Here is a 14,176-nt window from a genome sequence, read left to right on the forward strand (position 1 = left end):
GCGGTCCATATCTAAAAGTATAATATGCCATTCAATTGTTCTTTCAAAATCCCGGAGAAAAAAAAGAATTATAACGAATGCTATAGCTTCGTTGATCCCTGTGGTGCCCAAATACCACATCAAAGATTAGTGCGCATGGGTATATAAATGATTTTGGCAAAATAATTTAATTTTTTGCTACTTGGATGTTATTCGTTTTTTAGCAAGTAAAATTGCACGTGGTTTAGTTTAGCTTTGTTAACGTCCCATTTTAACAAAATTATAAGTGTTGTTTTAGGAGGAAATTCCAAACTTTGCACCACGCCAGTTAAGACGGCACCTGAGCTGGCATCCTTTCCCCTAATTTCCACATCACACCAGTTCCATCATAAGTTTGGCGCAGCATGGCCAAACAGGGCCCATGCGCCAGAAAAACCCACTCAATCAATCAATTCACACCACACCAACGAGAGGACATTTGGCTCCGACAGATTGAAAGCTAATTTGTCTCACACTGTGATTGGAATCGAGTTTTGAACCTGGGACCCTGCAAACAGAAACCTTAATTATTTTACCAAACCATCGCGTTCCCAGTATCAACCAATAGTTCAAGGAATATATTATTATTTTTTCCCCTCTCTAGTCGTATCTTGTTTTAATAAAGTGACATTAAAGCAAAAATGTTTTGTTTGCATGGCGTCCCTTGAGACTGCTCTCAGTGTAACTATCCCCTCCCCTCCTTCTTCTGGCTACACCACTGCCTTAATGATCCATTAAAATTAAAAAATACCTATGTTTCCGCTGAAAACCCAAGTCCATGAAAATCTTCCAAGCGCTAGCGTCCTCTAGTTTAACAACAAGAAAGAATGGACCGCAAAAGAATTTGTGCAGATCGTTGGAGAAGAAAAGAGGGAGAGAGAAGCGAAGAATTAGTCGTGAGAAAGGGCAGAGGTTTCCGCGAGGAGGTGATTTTCATCGACTCGGGTCAAACGCCCCACTGACCCAAGTTTATGTTGAGTCATTCTATAGTGCCCTTTGACAATAGATTTTTTTTATCACTCTTTCATGCAGCGTATAGTTAGAAATATTGCATTAATCCTAAAGTACCTGCGTTCTTTTTTCTAGCAGCTATATTAATGGGGAATCTGTGATGTAACCAATGTTTTCTGAGAGTTCAAGGAAAAGATCAATAAACTATATAAATTCATATAAATTATTAAAATTTATAAAGAAATCATAATAAAATTAATTATTGTATAAGTTAAGCCTAAAATTTATTCAAGTTCAAAAAAATAATATTAATATCTAATTAGCTCAATAAACTGTTTACATAATTTGGAAATTTTTTTATAACTCAAAGTAATTACAGTATAACGAATTATTATTTAAAATTCAAAGAAAAAATATATTAAATGTATTAATTTTATTAAAAAATCAAAATTAAAAAAATTAAAAATTGAATTAACTGAAGATCAGTCAAATCTGTAAAAATATAAATGATTCTGAATTGATATAAACTTTAAACGACTCTTTCTTTTTCAGATCAGTGACTTTAACTACAGTGTTTTTCCTGGTGTTTATTAAATAAAATAAAAATTCTATAATTTTTCATAACATATCTATCAAATAATTTATTTCTAATTAGTGCCATTGCTTATCAGTTTTTTTCACTTATATAGTAATAAATTTTATTAAGTTTTGCTTATCAGTTTTATTAAGTTTACAAATAAGGCAAATAAATAAATGTATGACATTTAGTATTAATGGCAATTACAAATTCTGATTCTAATTACTGAACGTACTAAAAACAGATGACATTTTTTATATTAAGATTTTCATTAAACAACGAATTTTCATTAAGTAAACAATGATTAAATATTAAGCAAAAACAGACGATATTTTTTCAAATGTAATTTTTATCTTTATTTTCTTTTAGCTTTAACAATGTTTAACTGTTCCAACGACTTTTCACGAAGCTGCCTTTCTGTCAAATGGGTTTAGATCAAGTTTTCCTTGGGATTGAGGGTAAATACATATTTAGAACAAAACTGAAGGAAGTGAGATAAATTATTATTATTATTATTATTTATTTATTCCACCAGTTCTCTCACCCATTGGTGTTAAGGGTTTACGTCATAATTCGAATTTATTATTCAAGGTATGATGTGTATTTTTCTCTGATCGTCCTCCAGATGGCCTTACTTTTCTTATTTAATGACCAGAACTCGTTTGTAAATAGGGTCATTTTCACAGATGGTAAGATGTTGGGCAGAATGCCCTAATATTGCATACAAAAAAAAATCTACTCTTTTGGAAATTTATCAAGTAATCAGACATTCAACCTTATTGAAGTTCAATGTTTTCAATTTTAAGACATTGTATTAAACTTTTATTGTAGATTTCCTGTAGTCTCCTTTTGCATTAACATCCATAAAGCTTGTATTAAAAATTGAATAAGAAGGTTCATTGGTTTCAGTTTTAAGAAAGTTTCAGTCTTAAAATTAAAGTTCATTGCTTTCAGTTTTAAGACGTTGTATCAGGATTATATTGTAGATTTTCAGTAGCAATTTTTATATAAGATTTTTTTCCACTTATGAATCATGGATTAGAAGGTATGAACCTTATTGAAATTCATTACTTTCTATTTTAAGACATAGTATCGAAATTTGTAGTGCAGATTTTCTGTAGTAATTTTTATATAAGATTTTTTCTATTCATGAATCTTGTATTAGAAGTGACATATAAAAAGTCACTTTATATATATTCATTGCATTCAATTTTAGTACGATATATCAAAGTTTTTATTGCAGATTTTCTTGATCATTTTTTTAATAAGATTTTTCACATTCGAGAATTTGCATTAGGGATCAAATACGAAAGAATCAGAAATTTACTTTCGTGAATTGAATTTCGTAGAGGAAAAGGTTTTATTTGGATGCCAAACTTCAATAACAGTTTAAATGAAGAACTTTTTTCAAATATCTTTTTTCTGACTTAAAGGCCTCCAAATTTTTAAACATTGCAATCTGCCTTTCAGAAATCAAATTTTTTAAAAGTCGAACAACGCTTGATTTTCCCAAAAAAGGTTTCACGGATAAAAAAGAAATTTTTGTAAAGAAAAAAGCCTTTTATTATTTATTATAACTAATTTTATAGAAAATATTGCTGATATTAGGCTTCATCAAGATTAAATCCACATCACATTTTTGAAACTTTTTTTAAATATGTTTTATTCAAATTATATAAATATTTATTGAAGTCATTACATATTTTATCCAAAATTTATTAAAATAGATTGATTAATATTTAGGAAATAAATATATAATTAATTGCTGTATTAAATTCCAAGAAAAAAATCAATTTTTCGCTTCAATCTAGAAACCCTAACTTTAAAAAGAACGTTAATGATGTTACATTGAAACGAAATCACCAATAAAAGAAATAGTACATCTGTAATTAGAGATTGGAAGATTTAATATTATTTGATTTCCTTCTCCATGTGGAAATAAATTTATTATGGGGAAGATTCTTGAAAAAATGAGGAAAGACATGGTTTGGTTCTGAAATTTTTTCATTTATTTATTTTGTGTTAGAGCCAAATCTGACATTGCTGCGACAAGGGATTATGATACTTTCTCTAGAAATGCACATTGGAGTTAAAAAAAAAAAAAAAAAAAACTCTTGAAGATTACGAAATATACGCAAAATGTACTTTTTTTTTTATCTCAACAATATATTTCTCCAAAGATACTGACACTCAAAAGGAGTTTGAGAGAACATCAAAGTGCCATTTGAATAGCCTGAGGCTGGCAACGAAATAAAAACATATTTTATTCAACAACGGTATAGAAAAACTCACGGGAAAATTTCAGACCAGATGATGTGTAAAGGATTCGCTGATGTGAGATCCCAAAGAAAGAGAAAAAAATTTAAAAGCATTAATGTTGCTTAATGATAACCGAAATTATGCGCAGGCTAGGGAAAGTGCAATTATATGTGTCCAATTTTTTTTTCTTTTATGCTTGAATAACAACTACTTTATTCTTAAGAGAGCGTTTGTTACTACATATAAAAGGAAGCGTTCGCGTTTCGCTCCATGTATATTTTTATTTTGATGTTAGTGTTAAATCAAAAAGATTGGTTAAAAAGAATTTTTTTTGATGTCTCACAAATGATTATTTAAATTTTTTTCTCAAATTTAATTAAACTGTAACTGTGGAGACTGTTACAATAGTATCAAAAGCATGAGAAGGTAATGAATTTGAAATATGAACATTCTTAAAGGAAAAAAATAGTTTCTCGGTTATAATCTTGAAGTGCTTTAATGTAATTAGTAATGTGCGAAATCAGAAGAATGTGGGAAAATTTCAATTAAAGATGTGTTTTTTTTTAATTTTAAAAATTTTACGAAATATAAGACAATACGTCACAACAATAAAATTTCTTTTCAAGCATTCTGTCACCTAAATTTTATTGTATATTATTTTAGAATATCGTTGCCTTTGACTAAATTGATAAAGTCGAATTGGAATGGATATTGAATTGAATTGGAAATAGACATTAATATAATCAGTAAGAATAAATAAAGCCGAAGGGGAAAAAAACCAGGGGCAATTATTAGCTCTGCTGCTTGGATTCAAAAAGATCTAGGAAATTATCCTTATTTTAGATCAGATATCTGCATTGCCACTTTTTAATTTTATCTAAAAACATTTATTGTTTTTCATCTAAAAAAACAACGATAAAATGTTCGCTTAAAAAAAACATTAATTCGCTCTTTTATTATCTTTTTAAAAATTCTCTAATATTTTACTATATATAGAGTATGATCAAGGTTATTGCTTAAATTGAAAAAACAAATAATGAATTGGATTGTATTGAACTGAAATGGAATTAGATATTGATAAACTTAATATGATAACTTATATAAATTTAATTGAACTGATAAACTTAATCCAGATTTTTTTCTTAAATGTTTTTATAACCACTTCTTTATTCTTATGAAAGTGTTTTTTACTATATACAAAAGGAAGGTTTATTTAAGTCTAAAGGAAAAGTAACATTGAATAATTAACAATTACACCGAATAATATTGTATATACTTCTTTTTTTCATTATTAAAAATTCTTTTTTTTAATAATAATTAATTGTTTCGTTGTTTTTGATTTCCGTTTACATTTTTGGGGAAGGGGGTGGGAGGTTGTTCCATTATTTCACTCTCCCTCAGCCAGTCACCTAAGTTACACATCAGGGTTCTAGACTGTGAGGAAATTCTGTTAATTTCAATTTTATTATTATTGTATCATCTAAATAATATTTATATATGTACTATTCATTCTGTATCCGGTGATTCTATTTCTCTAAGGGGTGAGACGTGGAAGGACGTGGGCATCTCCAGAATTTACTTTATTGACAAATGTAAATATTTTCTTCTTTCATCTTCCATCTTGCCCATATTTTGTGGAATCAAACCCAATCTGACGCATGAGCAAAAGACAGAGGATTTTAGAATCCGAGTTAAACAATATATCGGGAGTAATGTAATAACAGTGTATGGTTTCCGCTTTTTGGATTTAAAATATCATCAAAAAATAGTAAACTAAAAAGTTTAGATTATTAATCTATAAAAACAAGAGGTTAAAGCTGAAGCAGACTTATAAAGTTACAGATTCTCAAAATTCATTTTTATTTATAAATCTCGGCAAACATATCAACAGAAACTTGAAAATTTATTCCCCTCAGAAAAGCAGCAAGGTTACGGTTACGGTTACGATTCATCATTAATGGCTTCGAGAATGAAAAAGCGATCTTACTAAGTAGTTGGTTTTCAGGGAAAGAACCCTCATACACTAAGCGAGGCAAAAAAAAAAAAAAAAAAAAAGAGAGAGAGAGAGAGAGAGAGAGAGATTTTGAGTTGGAGGCGGTTTCTTTTTCTCCATGTTCGGGCTGCTTTAGAACCTGTTCTGAGAATTTCATCTCGTATTTTTTTATTTTTTTTCTCACTGCAGAAGAGGAAGATTGTACTGTCTTTTTATTCAGTACTGCTCTACACATAAGCTCACAGATGTATTTCGTAACTTTTCCTTTTTCATATACGTAGTACTAAAAATGAAGGCAATGCATCGTTTTTGTGTTTTTTTATTACTTCTTTTTTCTTAATGCTCTTGCAACGTAAGTAAATCGTGGTATCTTTTTTTCTTTAAATATTGTTTTAGTGATGACTGAAAATGGCTTTTCCTAAAAAAAAAGAGAAAGACAAAAAAAAAAAAAAAAAAAAAACCACTGCTATGGGGGGGAAAAAAGTCCCCGCCCTCCCTTTTACACTTTCAGGTGAAATGCTTCTCAGTGAACTTTATTTTATCTGTTTATTTATTTGGTTTTCAAGGTTAATTTAAATCTACAACTGGCAGAATACATTTGGGGATTAAATAAAAAAAAGTGACACTAAGCAGCAAGAAGTCACCGAAATGCTAAAAATAAAGAAAAAAAAAAAACAAAAAAAAACAAACACATAACGTAATTTAGTTACTTTATTTTCGGGGAAAAACGGAGAAAAATAGAGGCGACACGAAAAACAAATACTTGTCCAGAAATAAATTAAGCGAATCTAAGAACGACAATAAAAAATGTTAATAATAATAATAATAATAAAAAAATGAGATTCGCCACAAACATTTGCATTTACACTTTTTTTTTTTTTTTTGTAAAAAAAAGTTTTTTTTCCTTTTTAGCTTCCGGGCGCATTTAATTTCACAAGTAGCAATTATAACACATCAAATAATTATAGCATTTTTTTTATGTAAGTTTCTCTCTCTCTCTCTCTTTTTTTTTTTTTTTACAAAAGGAGCGGAAGATAGACTTTTGTATGTTTCTAGCTGATATAAATCTTAGATGTAAAGATAGATGTACACTTTGATAGATTCATTAGATGTACACTTTGTTAAAAGATAAACACAGCACGAAAAAATAAATGAAACTGAATTTTATGAAAAATCTAATTTTTTGTCTTCTTTTTTTAAGTGGAATCGGTTTCAAAAAATTCAGCAACATTTAATTCGATAGTTCACGTTAAAAATGCTTATAAAATGAAATTTTAGAATTATTAATTTACAGTTCCTTTCATTGTAAAATGTTCTTTATACTCCTATTATGCATAAAAATATAAATAAAATTATGGAAAACAAAGGCGAACAAATATTTAGGTTTTATTAAAATATAATTATTTCCAACAGAAAAAATCATGCTTTTATTCTTTAAGATAAATAATAATTTTAGAATATACGGAAATTTGAAAATTCGTAAATGTATCTAAAACGATTTAAATTTAAAACCTTCTTCCAATTAATTGAAATAATTATAAGCGTTGTAATTACATTTATCAATTTTCAAGGTTACAATTGCAGTGGTAATGTTATGCATTGCATAACTTTTTTTTTCATGTGATTGTTGTGATTTAGCCTCAATACTTGAAAAGTTAATCCCAACAAATCAAATATATATTAACTTTTAAATACAGAAAAATGTTAAGGTTGTGAATCATAAATTAAAAGTGTTGGCTGAGAACATTATTTCATTATTTTTTGTTTAAAATCTTATTAATGAAATTTTAGCACGATATAGAAGTGAAAAAATGTTTTTTGCAATTATTTTCATGTAGTTTATTTTAATGCAACATAATAGACAAATTATATAAAATAATATTGTATGATGTTTTAAGCGGTGAATACATGCTCACTATGTGGTGCTGAAAATCTAAAAAAAAAGTTATTAATGTAATGTGAATGTTAACAACTAAAAGTTGTGAAAAAATATCATTTTCAACTATCCGTCATTTGATTAAGATTATTTTATCTCGTTTTAACTATCTGCTGTTGTTTTCAACTATCTTCTATTTCATTAAAATCAAAGAATGATATTTGTTTATTCCTAACAGAGGTAGAATCTTTTATCTGCATTACTAATCTCATCATACATTTTTGCATTGCAGAAGTCGTATAAAAAATCCCCTAGATATGAAGCAGTAACTTCTCCTATAATTTATGCAATGAAATAAATTTATGAATTATTATTATTAATAATATAGAGATGAAATCTAATACGAGATTAATATATATTTTTTATTTCCTCCTCCCCTTCAAATAGTTGAAATGCATGAACTTGTTCTGTGGAGTTGAAGAGTTTCCTTTCTGATTAACAAATGGTTATAAAAATGACCAACAGATGGCGACATCATTCTTACCTTTAACAGTGCTGCGGACAAACTCCCGTTCGTAGCAGCACTGAGAACGCATGTCCCAAGATCTTCCACACATCGACCAGCTTCCCGGACCAGCGTTTGCAGCTGGTTGGATCGGGTCTCTCTGCATGGAACTGAAAGAATTTTACAGCTATTAGAATTAAAAATAATCATAGAAAGAAAATGTGAAAGAAGTGTTGTAAAAAGATAAATAAATGAAAAGGCAATAGCGCAATTCGAAACTATTCTGGCCATGCAAATGTGAGAGTCCTTACATTTCAAGAGGTTCAACAAAAATTAATCTTTTCAATAATTTCTACGTTATTGTTTCACATTATCTTAAATCACATAATAATATATAGATTAGTAATATAAAATAAAAAAGGGAATGAAATTTGCTCATAAAATTTTGATTGTTATTGGATTTTTTTTTTTTTTTTTTTTGCATACATTAATGTTGTCGAGATATAAATTGATATATTTTTGCTTTATAAAATGGAATGTTTTATAGTGTTTATAGATATATTTTGAACACATACTAAAGTTTAAAAAAAAAAAAAACAAAAAAAAAAAACATCCTTCTCTGAAATTGTTTTGAAACAATTTTTTTAAATTAAAGGATTAATTGTAGATAGATAATATAATAATTGTGTAAATTACACTTTTGGAAGGTAAGGTGAAATTTTATCAAAAGAACGAACATCAAAATACTGATTTGTAAAGGTACAAAAATTTGAATATAATTATATGCTTAGATACATTATATATTTTAAAACTAATTATTTTAAGACAAACTTTATTTCAATTTAGTCAATTTTCAGAGAATATTGACTTGAATAGTTTTTACTGGTGAATTTGTTTTGCTCTTTCTTAGTTTTCTATGCAATCACACTATTTTAATTCGACTACAAAACATAAAAATAAAATTTGATTCATATTTAGAATAATGCTCCATATAAAATGGGAAAATAAATCTATGAATTTAACAAGACGATTAGTATATATCAATAAACGATTAGTTTCCAACCAAAAGTGGGCACACAGAAGTTTCAATGTCTCAAAAACATTTACAGCACTTTTATTTAGTTAATATTTCTATATTTTTACACAAAAGGAAATTGTAAAGGAAATATTGTCTGAACTTTAAAAAAGTATTATCAAAATTTGTGTTTTAAATTAAATTAGTTTATAATATTTATTAATACTTTTAAATATCGCCAAATAGGAAATAGGAAATTTTTGCAGTCCAAAACTTTCAGGGAATGGACATAGTTTTAGAAACTCTGCATTAAATAATGAAGTATTGCTATAATCATATTGAATATTTTATTTTCCCGATTAATTGTTTCCAATACGAATTGTGGCATTTTGCAGTCCTAGGCAGTGATTTTGAGACACCTCTTTTAAAAAGTTGGCATATATAATTTCACATTTCAAAACATTTGAATATTAATATATCATGTTAATGGCATATTTAAATTTAATTTTCGAAATATTAATCATATTTATTAGTTCTTTTGTTTGGAAGTATATCACAATTCATTAATAAAATATCAGGTAATGATTTTTCTGTTTATAAATACTACCATGTAATTATTATGTTATATCGGAAGGAAATAATAAACGCCAAGCAAATATAACAATAAAAATTATAATTTTACAAGGTCTTTCAAGAGAAAAAAAAATAATATATATAACTAATTTATGAAATAATAAGTGAATTTATGAATTTATGAAATAATATGAATAATAATATATCTAATTTAATGAAAAATCAATATAAAGTTTACAATGGAAAATAATTAATTCATTAATTTATAATTCAATGTAAACGCACTTTCTAGTATTCATTGTTTATAATTCATATAATTTTTTTCCCACAAATTTATTAATTTGGAAACTTGGCAAATGGCATTTTTAACCTTCCTGCCTGCAGTCCTTCTTCAACCCAAGGACCCTAAGCACCTGCCTATTTAGAAATCCACCATTGATTGTTTCCAGTTCTAAATATATACACATTTTAATGCATTACATTAATAAATTAATCACCCCAAGTAAGACGCAGAAGCTCAATTTAATTAGAACACAAACCGAGCCATCAGCAAACAAGGATTTCAACAGCTACAGAATTGTTTCCTATTGGAGGATCCTGACGAATCATGTCACAAGCATGCAGGTCAATTAGACAGATTCTGTTTTCTTTTAGGAAATCCTCATTATAGATTTATTTGGGTTCCGGCCGACTTATTTAAACAGTTTTCGAGGAACAGCTGTCTATCCGTGACGTCATCCCGTGGTCTACCTGAAGCACTGTTGCCTTCTCAAAAAACTCTTCTCTGTTCCAGTTTCTCTACTTGACCCGGTGAAAGATGAGAATACTAAATATTGGAACAGCGGGGCCTTTTTTTCCTACGTCATTCTGTTTCGCTTTTTCGAGTTTTGTTGAGGGTAAAACTTTCTTGTTCCAAATAGTGAGCACTGTAATTCGTTTTCTTTGAAGAAAAAAAAAAAATTCAGAAAGAGTTTATACACTTTGTAGAAAAATTTGTAAAGCAGTGAGAGGATTCTAAATATTGGAGTTGTCTACGTCATTTTGTTTTATTTTTTGAATGGTTTTCAAAGGAAAAAATTTTACTTGTTCCAAATAATGAGATTTGTAATGACTATTTTCAGAAAGAAAAAGTTCTTGGCTGAACGTCTGACATCGTTAATATGGATGTGAATTAGATTTTGAAGAGAAAATATCTCTAGTAAAAATATATCGTTTGCTAAAAACGAAAGTATCACAATTCAAAGGATTCAGTTCTTTAAAGAATCATATTTTATTCGTTTCATTATTTGATTCTCGAATATATATATTCTTTTCACAAAATGATTGAGTTCAATTTAGAATTAGTTAAATATTAATTATTATATTATTAATTAAACGTTAGAAAATCTTTGCTAATTCTCCTTTTAATGAAAATAAAATTAATCCAGAATTATTATTTTCAGAAAAATTAAAAAAATCGCTTGAATTAAAAATTCTCATTGAAAAAAAATCGTTTGAAAAAATTAAATTAGACTTTTGTTTTGGATTTTGGATAATAAAGCAAATTTAAATTGTGCAAATTATTAAATGCAATACATCCTTTTATTTTTTTATATTTTTTAAAAATATTTTTAGCAAACTTTTTATATCCGTGATTTTTTTATTCAACTATTATTCATATTATCAAAAAAAGAAAATAAACTTGTTTAAATTTGACTGAATTGAATACAGCTCTCTGATTAAACTGGTTTCTAATAAAATGCTGGTACATATTTTTGTTCTAAATTACATTAAAATAGTAGTTTATTGTCGAGAAATATAGTGCCAGGATTTCATTTTTAAATTTTGAAGAAAAACAATTATCTTACAACTTTTCAATTGAGATTTCTCAATATGATTATAATCGAACCTTTTCCCTATTTATTAAAAAACACTCATATTAAAAATTATTTAATTAATTGAATAATATACACTATTTTTTTTACCAAAGAAATTATATAAAAACTTTTAATTTATCCAAATATCATAGAACCATTATCTTACGAATCAATCAGATAAAAATTAGACGAGGACAAAATTTGCCATAGCAAGTACAAAAAAAAAAAAAAAAAAAAAAAAAAATGTTACAGAATAAATTAATCTGCAATAGTTCAAGATCTTACGAACCAAAGTGTAAGGACATTGATTACGTATAACTGAAAAGTTTATAAGGAAAGATTTTATCACCATACTTTCCTAAAATTGTGAAAAATAAATCCAAAATAAAAAAAGAAAGAATAAAAGTCATGACATCAACCAAGGTTAATTTCCTGTTGGCTGTCCTCTTTTTCTGTACTAAAAGACCACCGCCATAATTAAGTTCAAGGCTATACAGAACGAGTAAATATCCAAACTGGCACTAAATTTTATGATTATCTCGATAGAGAGAAAATTAAAGTAGAAAAAACAGTTTTAAGTTACACAACCCTATCAGGATATTTACTTTTTAACAAAACTTGATCCTATCTTTAAACATCTACAGTTTGATATACCTTTTTTTTAGTTTAATGTGATCCTATTTTTCGGTATATACCCACATAAATGCTTATGTTTCGCCCCGATAAGAAAAATTCAGACGTAAAAGATAAAAGTGAAACGTATTTTAGAGGCAGAGCTGTCATCAAAATAAATCTGAAAACTGATTCACCCCAGATCTTGATCTTTTTTTTTCATGTCTTTTCTATCAGGTCAGATATTATATAGCTTGACTAACAGTCTTTAGATAATAAATTAAGCCGATAAAGTAAAAAAAAAAAAGTTATGGGACAGGAGACATCTGAATTTTCATGCTATGTTTAATTAAAGTTATCTTAGCTGCTGCATATAAATATTTTGTCTGAATTGAGATGAAATTTGATAATTAAAGATAGTTAAGAAAAAAAAAACATATTATAAAAATAAATTTAAACTGATTTATTCAAATTTTAATATTCTTTCTTGTAACATTCGAGTAATATGATACTATCTATAAGCATACTATTACATAATTTGATTAAAGATGTCTGTTTTAAATAAAGATGAAGTAAAATAAAAATTGGAAGAGATAATTTGATTAATTTCATATTTGTGAATATATTTTTGAAGATAATCTTTCACCCACTTTCTGATGTACGAGAGCTTTGAAATAACATAAGTTTTTGTGCCCTCATCGAAAATACACTATTTTAATATCTCCAGAACTTAATTATCAGTTAATCATTAATTAAAACAAATTTTAATTTCTTATTAGTCAAACTACAGAATAATAAGTTTGCAAAAAAAAAAAAAAAAAAAAAAAAAGAAAAAAGAAGAAGAAGAAGCGCCTCAAATGAAAAATAGGGAAATAATTGAACTAAACTGAACTGGTGTCAATACGCTAAATAAGTGTGTATTTAAAAACTGTTCTTAATTAACTTCATTTAATGTCATTTTTCATATCACTGTATCTCAATGTATCCCACAAATTTTATACTTGATCAGTTGTCCAAAACAACAGTTGAATTGCCATTACGTTTCCCATATTCATAATATCATGTAAGCATCTAAGAATATAAACAACCCGAATACTATTATTGAGATAAACAAACGATTTAGTTTTAAAATATATACTTTAACAGACTGACAAAAACTGCTTCAAAATTGGCTACTCTGTTAAAATTTAATATTTTAAATATTATTTATAATTAATTTTAAAATTAAATGTTGATAATTTATCATGAGATTAGTATTCTTATGTCTAAAATACCTTTTCTTCAAATTACATGCTCAGTAAACAAATGAATATATGTTATGAATTGAACGATTTGATTTAAGATCGATCAATAATATTTAATTCCAATTTATGTTATTCTTATTTGCTTCAATTTTATTTAATCTGATTATTATAATATTTTATGTACAAGAGAAAACATAAATTTCTATTTGTGTTGCAAGCATAAAACACAGAGGCATTCGATTGCAAATAAAACATGCCATTTTGAAAATTTATATTCGAATTTTTACAGAGTTTTATTTTTAATAACATGAATCTGTCAAATTTTTTTTAAATATACGATTAAAACATAATTTATCCAATTTCTGAAGAGAAAATTTTCATTTTACAAGCATACTTAAATGGTTTATTTTCTTTTGAGAATAGATATTTTTTTTATATTTCTATCTCTCTTTGTTATCCATCATAAAATTTATAGTTTATTATATTTTATTTTAATATTCTTTAACGTAAATATTATTTTAAAAAGTTATAAGAAGCTGTACTATGATAAGACTAACTCTTAGCAAAAACCTGCCAAGTTAAAATCGTTCCATCACCTGCTCCTCAAAGACAAACAAACATCAGGCAAAAAGACCAGGGGGGAAAAATGAAAAAAATGAAACTTTCTGTTACGCTTAACCTTCATCATGAACTATTT

At 27.0% G+C, this 14,176-nt stretch overlaps 1 protein-coding gene across 4 annotated transcripts in view; it reads right to left on the reverse strand.

Moving 5' to 3' along the window:
• Positions 1–14,176, reverse strand: part of LOC129965744 (ankyrin repeat and fibronectin type-III domain-containing protein 1-like) — a 619,339-nt gene that overhangs the window by 40,869 nt on the left and 564,294 nt on the right. For all 4 annotated transcript variants that reach the window (XM_056079892.1, XM_056079893.1, XM_056079895.1 and 1 more), the window contains one exon: positions 8,219–8,349. In XM_056079892.1, coding sequence (XP_055935867.1) covers positions 8,219–8,349 — 131 coding nt within the window. The remainder of the gene's footprint in view (positions 1–8,218; positions 8,350–14,176) is intronic.

This window comes from Argiope bruennichi, chromosome 4 (genome assembly GCF_947563725.1).
Source record: "Argiope bruennichi chromosome 4, qqArgBrue1.1, whole genome shotgun sequence".
NCBI lineage: Eukaryota > Metazoa > Arthropoda > Arachnida > Araneae > Araneidae > Argiope > Argiope bruennichi.